Source organism: Mus caroli, unplaced genomic scaffold, assembly GCF_978045245.1.
Source record: "Mus caroli unplaced genomic scaffold, Mus_caroli_1 scaffold_8, whole genome shotgun sequence".
Classification (NCBI taxonomy): domain Eukaryota; kingdom Metazoa; phylum Chordata; class Mammalia; order Rodentia; family Muridae; genus Mus; species Mus caroli.
Genome location: NW_028227263.1, coordinates 81,805,688 through 81,819,349, shown reverse-complemented (window position 1 = coordinate 81,819,349; position 13,662 = coordinate 81,805,688). Strand labels below are relative to the sequence as shown.

Sequence of the window (13,662 nt, the reverse complement as noted above, 5' to 3'; positions counted from 1 at the left end):
ATGTCATGACAGACAGGCTGCTCTGTCAACCTATGGCATTTCTTAAGTATGCTTCCCTCCTGTTTGAAGAGGCAATACTACTGGGTCCCAAACCCTCTAATGGCGCCCAATGGTGCTGGCAAGCCAGGAGAGGGGATCTGTTGACACCAAGTCTACACTGAACGTGGCAGGTGTAAAACACACTCTGTTTCTGCTGACAGGGGGTCAAAACATCAGTTTCTATAGAGATCCTCTCTTTGCGTGTGGCTGAAAATAAACCTTAGGTGTAACTGGAAGATAATGGTTCAATCAGAAGGTTTGGTAAACTTATGTTCATCAAGGCCATGCTGCTTATCAACATGTTAAATACCTGTAGTCATTCGAGTCCTTCCAATTTTGCTGAGCTCCTAACCTCTATCTCAAAACCACCATGTATGTTCAGTGAGAGCCACCACAGCTGTCCCTCGGTGTCTATGGCTGTCCCTCGGTGTCCCTTAGTGCTCGTAGCTACTCCTTTATGTCTGGAGCTGTCCCTCAGTATCTGTGGTTATTGCTTTGTGTCTGTGACTGTTCCTCTGTGTCTGCAGGGGCTGTTTCCAGAACTCCACTCCCTAATAGACACCAAACTCCAAGAACACTCAAGTCTCTTATATAAAATTGCACAGTATGTTTAGGGAGATGGTTTATCTGGTAGGAACACTTGCTAAACACACCTAAGGACCTGAGTTTGGCTCTCAGGCACCCACATAAAAAGCTGGATGTGGCTGTGCACACTTCTGCAGCCTCAATACCACAAGGGATAAGGACATAAGACTCCTTTGCTAGCTTCCAATCTAGTTCCAGGTTCAGTGAGAGACCTTGACCTCAAAGGTAAAGGGCCAAAAAGGATGGAGCAGGGCACTGGATATTTTCATCTGCCTTCTCAGGCATGTTCTGGAAAACACACACATACACACACACACACACACACACATGCACACAGGGTTGGCCTGTCGGTCTTGGCACAGAGCCTGCACACATCCTCCCGTGTACTTTAAATTGCACCTGAATAATATACAATGCCTAATGGAACATCACATAGGCAGTTGCTCTGTGCGCTATTCAAGGAATGACTCAAAGAATCCCCACACATTTAGCACAGATGCAGTGGTTTTTGTTTTTGTTTTTTTTTTCTGAGTATCTTTGATCTGCAGTAAGAACCACAGATGCAGATCCCAAACACACAAATGACTCACTCTGACTGATCTCATTAGAGGTGACAAGCCTGAACTAATCTTATAATTAGATGATGACCAGGTTTATTTTTCAAATAAAAATTTACTGTCTTGTCATGTTTCAATTTTTTTTCTACTAGAGAATCAGCTTAAGTTTTAAGGATTCATTTCAGAGCCATTAAGTTTCATGTCCATCCGAAATATATTATTTAGGCTGAAGAGATAGCTTAGAAGCTCAGAGTACTTGCTGCCCTTGCAGAGGGCTAAGGTTCAATTCCCAGCACCTTCATGATGGCTCCCAACCCATGAACACCAAGAAGGGACATTTCACAGACATACATAAAGGCAAATATTTACCCCCAAAATAATAAAATTAATGCATATTTTTAAAGTTTAGGTTTGTTAGGGTAGACTCAGGTATTTTAAAGTACGTGTCTGAAATCTGGAAGTGTGGTGGCATATTTTCAGAGACCAAGCACTCAGAGAAATAGAAAGCAGTGGAATCAGGTGTACAAAGCAAACCACAGTTAGCTACATAGCAAGTGCAAAGGTAGCCTGTATTACAAGTGACACTGGTTCATACATACATACATACACACAGAGAGAGAGAGACAGAGACAGAGAGACAGAGACAGAGAGATAGAGAGACAGACAGAGACACATAAACACACAGAGAGAGAGAGAGAGAGAGAGAGAGAGAGAGAGAGAGAGAAGCTCTGAGACTACTCACTACAGGCCCTTGCAGTCACTGATACAATGAAGTGCTTTATTTATGTTTACCATCCCCCGGCATCTCACACACACACACACACACACACACACACACACACACCCCTAAGAATGCCAATATTTTTATTCTACACACCTGTTTCCCCCAGGCTTACTTCATACGTCACTGCCTGTCTCACCACACTGTGTCCCATAAGTAAAATATGATCCCTCTCAGCTACAGATGAGAAAAAGGAGCCGAGTAGGTCATCACAACATGAAGCCACCATCTCAAACGTGACCCAAAAGTGAGACGTGGCTCACATGCACAAACCTTCAGGTACGAGTTCTGGTACCTAGTCCATGCGGGGACAATGGCAGCTAGTGATGAGCTGCATACTGGAAGCTGACTATGGGGACTCTGTGATGTGTTCACCCCACACCCATAGGGAACTGCTGTCCGATGCGTTTGTTAATTAGTTTGATTGTGGAATAATCATCACAGGAGATACACTAAAACCCTATGTCACCACTTAAGTGCGTATGGTTTTCTTTTATTGTTGATCGTAGCTCAATAATGCAGGGGGTAAAAGATTGGCAAAGATACCTAAATGCAGAAATAGAATCCAGGTAGGTCTGACACCCTAAGAAGACAGGCGTGTAAATCCCATTCTCAACTTGCCAAGTCTCTACACAAGAAGTCTAGGACACAGGAAGGTACATAGCCAGTGTACCCAGGACAGCAAGCAGAACCCACTACAGCCACCAGGGACTATAGCTTGACTATTCAGTGATCCCCAAAGAGGTATGTGCTGCAACCTTGTTCCCAGAGTTGATACAAGTGGGAGATAATAGGACCCTTTAGGGGCTGATGCCCAATGGGAGATCTCTAGGTCACTGCAAGATCATGCTCTTAAAAAGAAGAACTCGATTACAGTCACACACACACAAACACACACAGGCGCACATACAAGCACGCACACACACACACGCACACCAGATGAGCAGTGCCACCTTACTACCTGCTCCCCACGAGTTCTCCATGATGTGTTTCCTCACTCTAGGCCTATCAGCCCCAGGGCCAACCAACTATTGGCCAAAACCTCTCTAAATGGGAGTCAAACTATTTCTTTCCTCTTTATAGAATTATCTCAAGGTACATAAGGCTTTGTTGGTTTGCTTGTTGGGGGCATGGATGGGCATGGATGCTACAGTACATGTGTGCAAGACAGGGGACAACCTACAGGAAGTGGTTCTCTCCTTCCACCTTGTAGGTCTCAGGAACCTCAAGCAAGCCTGCAAACTCTGCGGCAAGTGCCTTTATGCACCGAGCCATCTTGTCACTGCTCAGAGTATTGTTAAAGGTAAACGAAGCATCCAAAGAGCCTGAGGGCGTCTCCTATTCATCCAGACGATAGCCTCTATGGTAGCAGCCCAAGGGGCACCAAGAAGGGATGAGGTTCCAAAGCAGTGGTTCTCACCCCTTCCTCCTACTGCCACAACCCTTTAATATAGTTCCTCATGTTGTGGTGACCACCCCCCACCATCAAGCCATTTCATTGCGACTTTATAACTGTTTTGCTGTTGTTATGAATTATACCGTAAATCTCTGACATACAGGGTATCTGACATGCAAGTTTGAGAACCACTGTTCTAGCAGCTGAGAGGAAGCTGTGTCAACATCTTTCTTCCTAGGACCATCACACTTATAATGTGAAGCCATCATTAAAAAGCAAAACCTAGTACAGGCTTCATTTTGCCCCCTCTACTCTGGTAAAGCCTGAAGGTGCAGTGCTGTTGGACCTCTTCAAAGCTCCCAATCAAAGGCCCCCAGCAGGAACCTGAAATGCAGAAGAAAACATCTTCCTTATACAATCAAACTATACAGATTGGGGCTGTTCCAAGTCTGCTTCCCTTGGGAGAAACTTTTAGGATGAACCAGCAGAGGACTCGTCCTGTGAGCTGTAGGTTTGAGGATGGTGATGACCACAGAGAGAAAGAAAAAAAGTGTAGACGTGTGATGAAACTGGAATGGATGGAGTCTGCGGACTGAGAAGAAAGGTTGTTCCAATGTTGATTTCTTTATCCAGAGAGGTCTGCACTGGTCAGACAGTACCCTTCAGTGGAGAAGGCACACTGAACCTGGCAGACATGATGTCACACCGAGCTGGCAACCTGGCACCCACAACGTTCAGAGAAGGACAAGGCAAATGATGCCATGTTCGCTTTTTATAGAGAAAGCACCCTCAAGCACGAGAGGGACGTGTGGTTGGGGCACAGGCCCCCATTCCTGCGCCGCTACCTGACGGGGTCGGCAATCATTTCGAAACTTTCCAAAAGCATCTTGTTTTAATGAACAGACTCTCTTAGTCCCCAGCATGGGATTTGGCTATGGCATTCCAAAGTGCCTACCAGAACGCAGGGTGTTTGCTGTGCCACACAACTGAACCTTGGTCTCAAAAGCCTACTTGAAAGCCTCGTCTCCACTCCTTCTGCCTCCTGATGATTTTCCTGTCTGCTCAGTGGAGCCTCTCAAGGATTTTTTTTTTTTTACTTCAGGAAAATGCTTTCTTGCATCGTAGTTCTAAGAATTTATCTCACCTGCTGCGTGGTTCCCCTTCCCTGCACACAGGATCCCCTTGTGTTGGGCCCATTTGCCTGTGTTCTGTTTTCCATTTTATCCCATCCTTATCTTCGTGACATTCCCCCTCTTCATCCTGTTTTCATCTCCATGGAATCCATTTGCTCCTGCTTTCCTTATCATTCAGTCATTTCTAAGTTCATTTTCTTCTGAGTAATCCCTGTTGTCTCATTCCATCTCTTCTCTACGTGTATTTTTGGGACCCTTCTGATGTCTGACTGGTACGGCTCCTACAATGCTACTAGCATACACTGAAATATCACGTTTTAATCTTCTGGCATGTGTGCAGTGTGAGCACATGATTGCATGTGCACATACACATGTGCACATCCATTTGGGGACCGTACGTTGACCTCAGGTGGCTCCCTCAGCCCCTCTCCCCCTTAATTTTTTAAACAGGATCTGCCACTGAACATAGAGGTCCCTAATTCAGCTAGGCATGTGGCCAGCACACTCCTGAGATCCACACGTCTGGGCCCCACCCACGCTGGTGTTATAATTACACACCGCCACAGCCAGATTGTTCTACACTGGTGCTGTGGATCTGAACCTAAGTTCTCAGACTTGCACGGCCAGTCCTTGAACAAGCCGGTCATCTGCCAGCTCCAACCTTTCCTGCTTGTAAGGTGGTTGCCTCAGGTGTTCTATTGCCATAACAGAAAGGTGACATAGCAGTTTCTGAGATCCGTTTTTGGATGATCCTCCTTCTCCTCACCTCCCCCATCTGAGCCTACTCTTCCTCGCCATCTGTGTCCCTGTCCTGCTCAAGTCAGTATACATGTCTAGTCATGGTTTCTCAGAGGAGGCTTTCTGGACTTATTGTGTCTCTAAGGTTTGCCAAGGTGGTCTGCTGTTCTCAACTACATTAAAAAAAAGAGAAACCCTTGAAGACCTTTTCAGTTTTACCATTTGCTCTTGAAAGTGCCCACCACTGTACTTTTAGGAGTAACTCATGGTGGTCCTGATGCTGCTAGTCTATGGCCTCTTCCATCTAGTCCTGGAGCTGCCAGGAGCAGCAAGTGCATCTTCTCTGCTGTGATGTCATACTTCAGCTCATCTCGTGGCAATCTCATCCACCTGCTGGCTTAATGTTCAATGGAAGTCTAGGAAAAGAGTGAAGAACTGCTCTATCATGAAGACCACATCACCACGGGATCTTTTCTAGAATGTTTTCAATGGGCAGATTAATGAAGAGACACAACACAGTCCTGACCTGGAAGATTCAGAGCTTCTGAAACCTACACAGATAATGTGTTTCCAACCCTAAGTCAGCCTTGGTCAACGGGCAAGCATTTGACACGGATACAGAAGAACAGTCAGATCGACTCTGAAGCAGAGACATGGTGTAGACAGACTTGTCTTACCAGCTAGCAAAACTCACCGTGAGATCTGCAAGATCAAAACTGTGGAGCTGGAGCTGTGGTCCGGTGGCACACTGCCTGCCTGGTGTGTATATACAAGGTGGCTGTGGTCCGGTGGCACACTGCCTGCCTGGTGTGTATATACAAGGTGGCTGTGGTCCGGTGGCACTCTGCCTGCCTGGTGTGTATATACAAGGTGGCTGTGGTCCGGTGGCACTCTGCCTGCCTGGTGTGTATATACAAGGTGGCTGTGGTCCGGTGGCACACTGCCTGCCTGGTGTGTATATACAAGGTGGCTGTGGTCCGGTGGCACTCTGCCTGCCTGGTGTGTATATACAAGGTGGCTGTGGTCCAGTGGCACACTGCCTGCCTGGTGTGTATATACAAGGTGGGGGATCCAATCCCCAACACCTGAAGGAGGAAGGGAGAGAATGGAGAAAGAGGAAAGTGGGCCAGAGGGGAGGGGAATATTTGACCATAAAATAGACAAGAGAACAAAACTGAATAGAATCCAAAATAGGACTTGCTTACATAGGAACTTTGAAGGCAAACAAAGTTAGCTTTCTCAATACAGTGTGTTTAAAAAAATGCTGGGTGAGTAAAGACAAGGATATAAAAATTAAATTCTGTGTCTGTGGGCATAGCTCAGGTGGTAAAACACTCATGGAACAGGCTTGAGGATCTGAGTTTATCCCCAGTACCCAGGCACACAGTCAGGCATGGCGGTGCAGGCTCTCAGTCCCAACACTGAGGAGGCAGAGACAGACAAACCCAGAACCTAATCAGAGCGTTCCGGTGAGAGACTCTGCCTCAAAACACAAAGTAGATATCGCCTAAGGAGGAATGGCGGCCAAGGTTGTCCTCTGGCCTTCTTGTGAGTGTGTGTGTGTGTGTGTGTGTGTGTGTGTGTGTGTGTGTGTGTGTGTGTGTGTATACAAATAAAATAAAAGAGAAAATCCGGATTAGTAAATATGTTGATATAAAAAAGTATCAGAAGGGAACTCTTGGGGCTATCTGGGTGGCCTTTGTAATGATCACTAAGGGTAAACGACAGAGAAACTCTGAAATGGAAAAGAACGTATGACTGTGGGTGTCTTAAATATTGCAGAAGACAGCAAGAACTGAGCCCAATGAGGAGGTATGTGCAACACTTAATAAAGTGGCCAGGAAAATTCACATCAGATGAAAACAGATGTCAATCTTCCTCCATCAGATTAATAAAAGCACTCAAGGCTGCTAATGGCCTATGTCTCAAGAGTGGGGAAAGTCAAATCCTTGTGCAAGGCTCCTGGGGGGTGAGAATGATTTTCCCTCAACGAATCTAACAACACCTCACCAAATCCCAATCAGAACAGCCTTTGACGACTAACAAGTCCACTCTAGAGCTCACGCTCAGAAGCAGGCACTGGCATCTAGGGTAAGCAGCATCAGACACCAGAAAGCGTCACCAGAAAGTTCCCAGCAGCAGAGAAATGGGATACAACACAATAATCTGCAGTTTGCACTATTATTACACACCCACTCAAAGAATGGGTTCAAATTTGTCACCAGTTATGGGCAAGGGACACATCACATTTCTAAGGGAGCGACAGAGTAAAATGTGGGTGGTGGACTCCCATTTTTCTATTCTAGAAAGAAAAGGAAGCATTCCGCGTGTAAGCAGTCTGATATACTTGTGACTGTGAAGTTTGTAGAGGGATACTAAACACCACTGGTGATGTCAGCTACCGATCGAGAGAGCACTGATGGAGAAGAGAATGCATGTTTGTACATTTCCTGGGTTTTAGTTATGGCAACAATTACATACTGCTTTAGGAATATTTTTAGAATTCTAGCAGCATCGCTCTTAAAGGGAACACAAAGACTGAGCTGCTTTGCCAGCAGCGGCTGTGCAGGTGATTTCAGTGTCCTGGCACTGGAAAGATTAGAAAGAAAAAGAATGAGTCGCCTCAGCTCAAAGGCAACTTGTCAAGACCCCACCCAGCTTGGTGCTCTTGTATAGTCAATCACTACAGAAATGTGCCAGAGGGTCATACATAGGAGGCGACCCATCTCCTAACATGCCAGACGGTAGAGCCTAGGAAGGAAACTCTACAAAGTGCTCCTCAGAATCAAAGCGCCATGTGGATTTTGTCCATCACTGACCTCTGGCCACAGCTTCTTCACCTCACCAGCCTCCAGCTTTGCCAAGCTCCCCTCCTACAGTTTAGAGCTAGAATGTCCCCTAAAGGCCCATGTGGTAAAGACTTAGTTCCACATGGCATTTCTCAAAGGACGTGGAGCCTAAGGGGAAGTCTTGAGTGACCTACAAGGGAACGGTGGGGCTCAGCCTCTTCCTCTTCCTTTCTCCTTTTGGCTATCTGGTTCAAAGTAAGCAGCGTATACACTCCTACCACAATGTGCTGCCCTGCCACAGGCCTGCCTGAGGCCAGGGACTGAAACCTCCACGTGGCAATTCTGTGAGTATACACAGACACACATATATACATATACACACCTATACACAGAGACACATACACATACATATTCACACATTCACACACATACAAACACATACACATATACAGATGGATATAAAAATATACACATATATACACACAGACACATGCATATATGTATATATATACACACAGACACACATATATACACACATTCACACATATACACATAGACACAAACATGTACATACACATAGATATACATACACAAACACACACATATATATATATATACACACACACATACACATATATTCACACATTCTTACACATAAACACAGAGACAGACACGTATAAATACACCTACACATATAGTCACACAGACACAAACAAGCACATACAGCACACACATACACACATCTCACACACATATACACATGCACATAGACACACACATATGCACAGGCATTCATACACACACATACAAACATACATATACATACATATACATGAATACCCACATATATAAACATCTTACACAAATACACATATACACACAGAGAGACAGACAGACAGACACACACACACACACATACACACAGAACTTTTTAAGTTTTCTTAATGTCCCCAGCGTAATGTGTCTTCAAATTTCTTGACCCTTTACCTTTCAGGCATGGTTAGGGTTTTCCTAAGGAACAGAGGGTGTGGCTGCCTTGCCAAGGCAATTTCTTCACCAGCAGGCTTTCGTCCACCCTCTGCCACATGGACAGTTAAGTGTCATCTTCAGTTAGGCACCTGGTGTTTCTAAAGTGAGAGCAGCTAAATTCAAAGCCACATCCTGGCTCAGTGACCTTGGGGCAGTTACTGATTTCATCTTTATTCTTCTCAGATCACTCACCACAAGTTGCTAGGACTGCTTGAGGAGCAGTCCCTGAAAGAGGCTGGTGCTGCATCCCCCTGGCTAAGACAAGTGAGATGCCTGATGGAAACTCAAAGGGAGGGAATCAATTGGCCAAGGCCCTGAGTACCGGGAGGTACAGTCCACTAGGCTGCCAGTGAATGGGCTATTGTCCATTAGAAGGGACTGTCAGGTCCAGTACATAGTAAGTGCTCAATAAAGAAAAGAATTGTTTTTCTTCATATTACTTTTTCCTAAATACAAGAACTGTTGATCTAACAATTCTTCACCAGGTCTAAACCACAAATGATCAAGAAATTTGAGGCAGCAGTTAAGTACCCAGTATCCTTTCAGAGGGTTCATATAGCAGAGTCCAGCACTAAGCCCAGTGTGAGTTTCCATAAAAGCCTACCATCTTGGTCACCTATCTTAAAGACCTTTCAAGGTAGTTAGAGCAAATATACCCATTACACTGGGAGACTGATCTCAAGATCCCCCAACAGCAGAGGTTCAAATCCCTTCTATGTCTTACAATTTGCATATAACCCACACACGGTTTCTTGTGTGCCTGAAAAATCATCTCTAGGCAGCCTAGAATAACTAATGCAATATAAATGCCATGCAAATGGTTGCTATATTCTGTCGTTTAGGTATGAACTGACCAAGAAAATGTTGTGCATGTGTCTGTACAGATACAGGGCTTTCTGGATATTTTCAGTGTCTGGTTGATTGGATCCTTGGCTACAGAAGCCGCTGGTCCTGAGGGCAGGCTGTACACGGAAGGCAAAGAGCCCATGTTACTCACTCACGATCACATCAACATGCGAACCTGTCCCAACTGGAACTAAGCATTCTTTCTGCGGGGCAGAGACAATGTGTGAACATTGCTATACGCTGTATTGAACGGATTTAAAGGCTGGAGACGTAACTCAGTCTAGCACATGCCTAGTATGTGTGGAGAGGCTCCATCCCCAGCATAGAAAAAAAATAATTTTCAAAACACTTGTAGCTGATTCAAGTCTGAAGGGTAAAAAGAAGCCTGTGGGAAGACAGAGGGAGGAACAGAGGGAAGGAGGGAAAATGTGTAAGCATTTTATGCTGGGTTCATGCTATTCTCCAGAGCTCAGAGAAATGGAAGCCCACAGCCTAACGCCAGGACAGGACTCAGAACTGTGGGAAACTAGAACTAATCACCTATAGCTGTTGACGACAACAGCATTTGACATACAAGCCGAATTACTGTTTTTCATATGTAACTTAACTCCTGAAACAAAATGTAGGGGATGTGTATTTTGTATGAGTTTTTCTACTGTCTCTAATTAATGTTTTACTTTTGAGGATATATATATATATATATATATATATATATATGAAGAAAAGATGTAATATATCTCCATATATAATATCTCTCTGTGTGTGTGTGTGTGTGTGTGTGTGTGTAAAATCAGTTCTCTTAGAACACCCTAGGGAATCCAGCTAAGGCTCAGAGGAGGTGGGGGAGGCTCCGGAAAGAGCCAGGAATCCTAGCTAATTCACCAGTCTGCCACCTGTAGGCTGGTTCCAGCAGGCTGAAACTCAGTACCCACTAGACAGACATGAAAACAACGCATATTAAGTAATGCTAAAAACCGAGCAACAGATGTGTGGAGACTATATATAGGGGCGGGTTTGGACCACGGCTCCCTGGAGGCTGCCTCCCACCTCCTCTCATCGATCTGAACACTGGGAGCTGTGACCACACGTTCTGCCTTCCTATTCTGCTCTCCCAGATGAGTCCCCACCCCTGTCTGAAATAAGCTTTGAAAATTAATACCCCATTAGGATGAACAGCCACACCTGTATCGATCCTTGATTCCAGGATAGTTTTGCTAAGATCTCATTTTAAACCAGACAAGGAACTTGCCAGAACAAAGGCCATTCCAAACTAAATAAATAAATAAAAGCCATGCAGGACTGAACTATTTTTTTAATTACAAAAGTTAAGAACAAACGACGAACATTGATTACCAAGGCTTGTTTTGGGTCTTTGTACGCGGAATTTAAACGCAGAAGGTTCACTGTAATGTATTTGTGCACCATTGACCAAATGTAGTTACAGATGTCAAGAGTTCTCGAAACAAGTGCCCATCGTTATAAATACCCGTGCCGCATTTATCCCTATTCCCATATGTCCATGCTTTATTAATATAGAATATAAGCAACTTTCACCAAAACGATACAAAATACCAAAAAAAAAAAAGAAAGAAAGAAAGAAAGAAAAAGAAAAGAAAGAAAGAAAAGAAAATCATCTCGAACCAATGGCTTCTTTAATAAATGTTTGCTGGAGGAAACATTTGAGGGTCAAGAACCCGAAAATCAATCTGGAGTTTAAATAGCACACTCCCGACTCCGGATCTCCAGAAGGTCCAGCCAGACCGTCCTGGGCTTAAGGGGAAACAAGATGTCCCCGCGCCCGGGAGGTGCCAGAGCAGGGACCAGTCGGTCCTCTCCAGACTGACTCGCAGCCCTGCGCGCCCCCGGCGAGAACCGCATCGAAGGGAGCCGTGCACAGCGGGTACTGCACCGGGCTCGGGCGCCCCCGTGCCGCCTCGGTCACGGTCGCCCGCTGCCCGGGTCGGTCATCGGCAGCGAGTGGGAATCCGGGCAGTTGTCCCAGGCAGGCACCAGCCACCGACTGCTACCCACCAGGTGGCGAAGGGAGGGCGCCTGGCTGTTTTCCCCTCAGAAAAGTAACTCCGGGCGCAGAGCTTTGGAGCGGCAGCGCGACGCGCGGCGGTCCCCGGAGTTCCCCTGCCCGGACTTGGAAACTGCTCGCCGAGCCGCAGCTGCCAGACCCGGGCGTCCGCTCCCCCACTCGGCGCCGGCCGCGTCCCCGCCACTGCAGCTCCGGGTCCCAGCCCGCGCCGCCGCCGCAGACACTCACCGAGAAGCCGGCCCAGAAAGGGCAGGAGTGGCGCACGCGGGCGGAGGTGGTGAGAGCCAGCGCCGCGAAGCTCACGGCCACGATGAGGCATCCGAGCGCCATCTGCGTGGCCCCGAGAGCCAGCACGATGCGGGAACGGCCCGGGCACTCGCGCAGGCGGGACAGGCTGCGGGGCAGCGCGTGCGGGCGCGGTGTGCGGGGGCCGCCGGCCGGAGGCATCTCGTCCCGCAAGCTCTCTCCGCGCTGCGCTCCTCTCACCGAGGCGCCGGGGCAAGTTGCGCCGGCTGCGGGGACCGCCTCCCCGCGGGCAGCAGAGGCTGCGGCGCGCGGCCGACGCGAGCGGCTCGGGCCGGGCGGAGAGCCGGGCGCCCGCAGCCCGCACCGGTGCCCGCGCCCATGCCACCGCCGCTGCGCAGGGCCCGCCGGCCGCGCTGCGCCCTCTCCCGCTCGCCCGCCCGTCCGCGCGCTCCCCTGGCCGAGCGCGGGCGCGAGCCGCCGTGCCGGGCGCGAGCCGCCGCGGGCTTCGGGAGCGAGCCTAGCCGCTGTACGCGGGGACCCGGGAGGGAACCGGAGCCGAAGTGGGGACAAGGCGGGGAGCAGGAGAGGTCGCAGGTGTGTCCTCCGCTTTGGTGCCTCCTCCAGGGCCGAGGCGGATACTGGGGAGAGGATGGACGGAGCCTGGACACCGGCAAGGACAGAGGACTCCGAGAGGACCCTTTGGCCAAGGCGTGGGAGCCGGGCTGTGGGACCTGAGGCTCTGAGAGGGCTCGGATGTGGATTTCCTGAGCTGAGCCCCAGGCATGGTGACCTCCAGTTAATAAGCCTAGCCGCCTTCGTGCAGTTCCAAAATCACCCTAGAAGCCACCTAGGACACCCCTAGGGCACGCAGTTGCCTTCTATCCACCTCTCCTTTGCGGGGCGTTTTATAAAACAAGTCCCAAGTTTAGCCTTTAAAACAGTATGCAAGAGCGAATGTAAATGGACGTTGTATTAACCTATTAAACAGCCTATACTCCCTCTTGCCCACAGATTTTAATAATGATTAGCTTCCTTGGAATTGCAAGGAAACCTGGAAATTCGGTTGTCCCAATGCCTTTTGTGGTCCTGTTGATGGGACAACTTTAAGCCTATTAGTGTTGAATGGAGTCTGCAGCGTCGGAAGTATGAAGGACTGGCCCAAAAGGAAAGTTGAAAAAGATGAAATTCAAAGGTCATTCTTCCATGACCTCTTGGCAGGACTTACCTAGTCGTCCATCCCTGTCTGCCTCCTCCCCCTCAACCCCCGCCCCATTGGACTGGAAATACCGAACAGTGTCCTCCCGAAAATATCTCAATTGCTGGTGCTTGAAATTTCAGCGTTAGAGATATTGATTCCTTTGGGGCTTGACGAGCCCCTATTAAAATGCAAATTCCCCTTGAAGGGGCAATAGCTCAGCCTTTATCAGCCAACACCTTACCAGGGATGGGATTTATTTTCCAATTTAACTGGATGGCCAAGGG

General features: G+C 47.7%; 1 protein-coding gene across 2 annotated transcripts in view; it reads right to left on the bottom strand.

Annotated features, from left to right (window-relative positions):
- The window catches only part of Entrep2 (endosomal transmembrane epsin interactor 2), a 411,884-nt gene extending 399,143 nt beyond the window's left edge, over window positions 1-12,741 (bottom strand). Inside the window, exon 1 of one of the 2 annotated variants that reach the window (XM_085841670.1) lies at window positions 12,163-12,741. In XM_085841670.1, coding sequence (XP_085697796.1) covers window positions 12,163-12,381 — 219 coding nt within the window. In that variant the 5' untranslated portion in view covers window positions 12,382-12,741. The remainder of the gene's footprint in view (window positions 1-12,162) is intronic. The other variant, XM_021167781.2, reaches the window with a different exon arrangement.
- Between the last annotated feature and the right edge of the window lie 921 nt (window positions 12,742-13,662).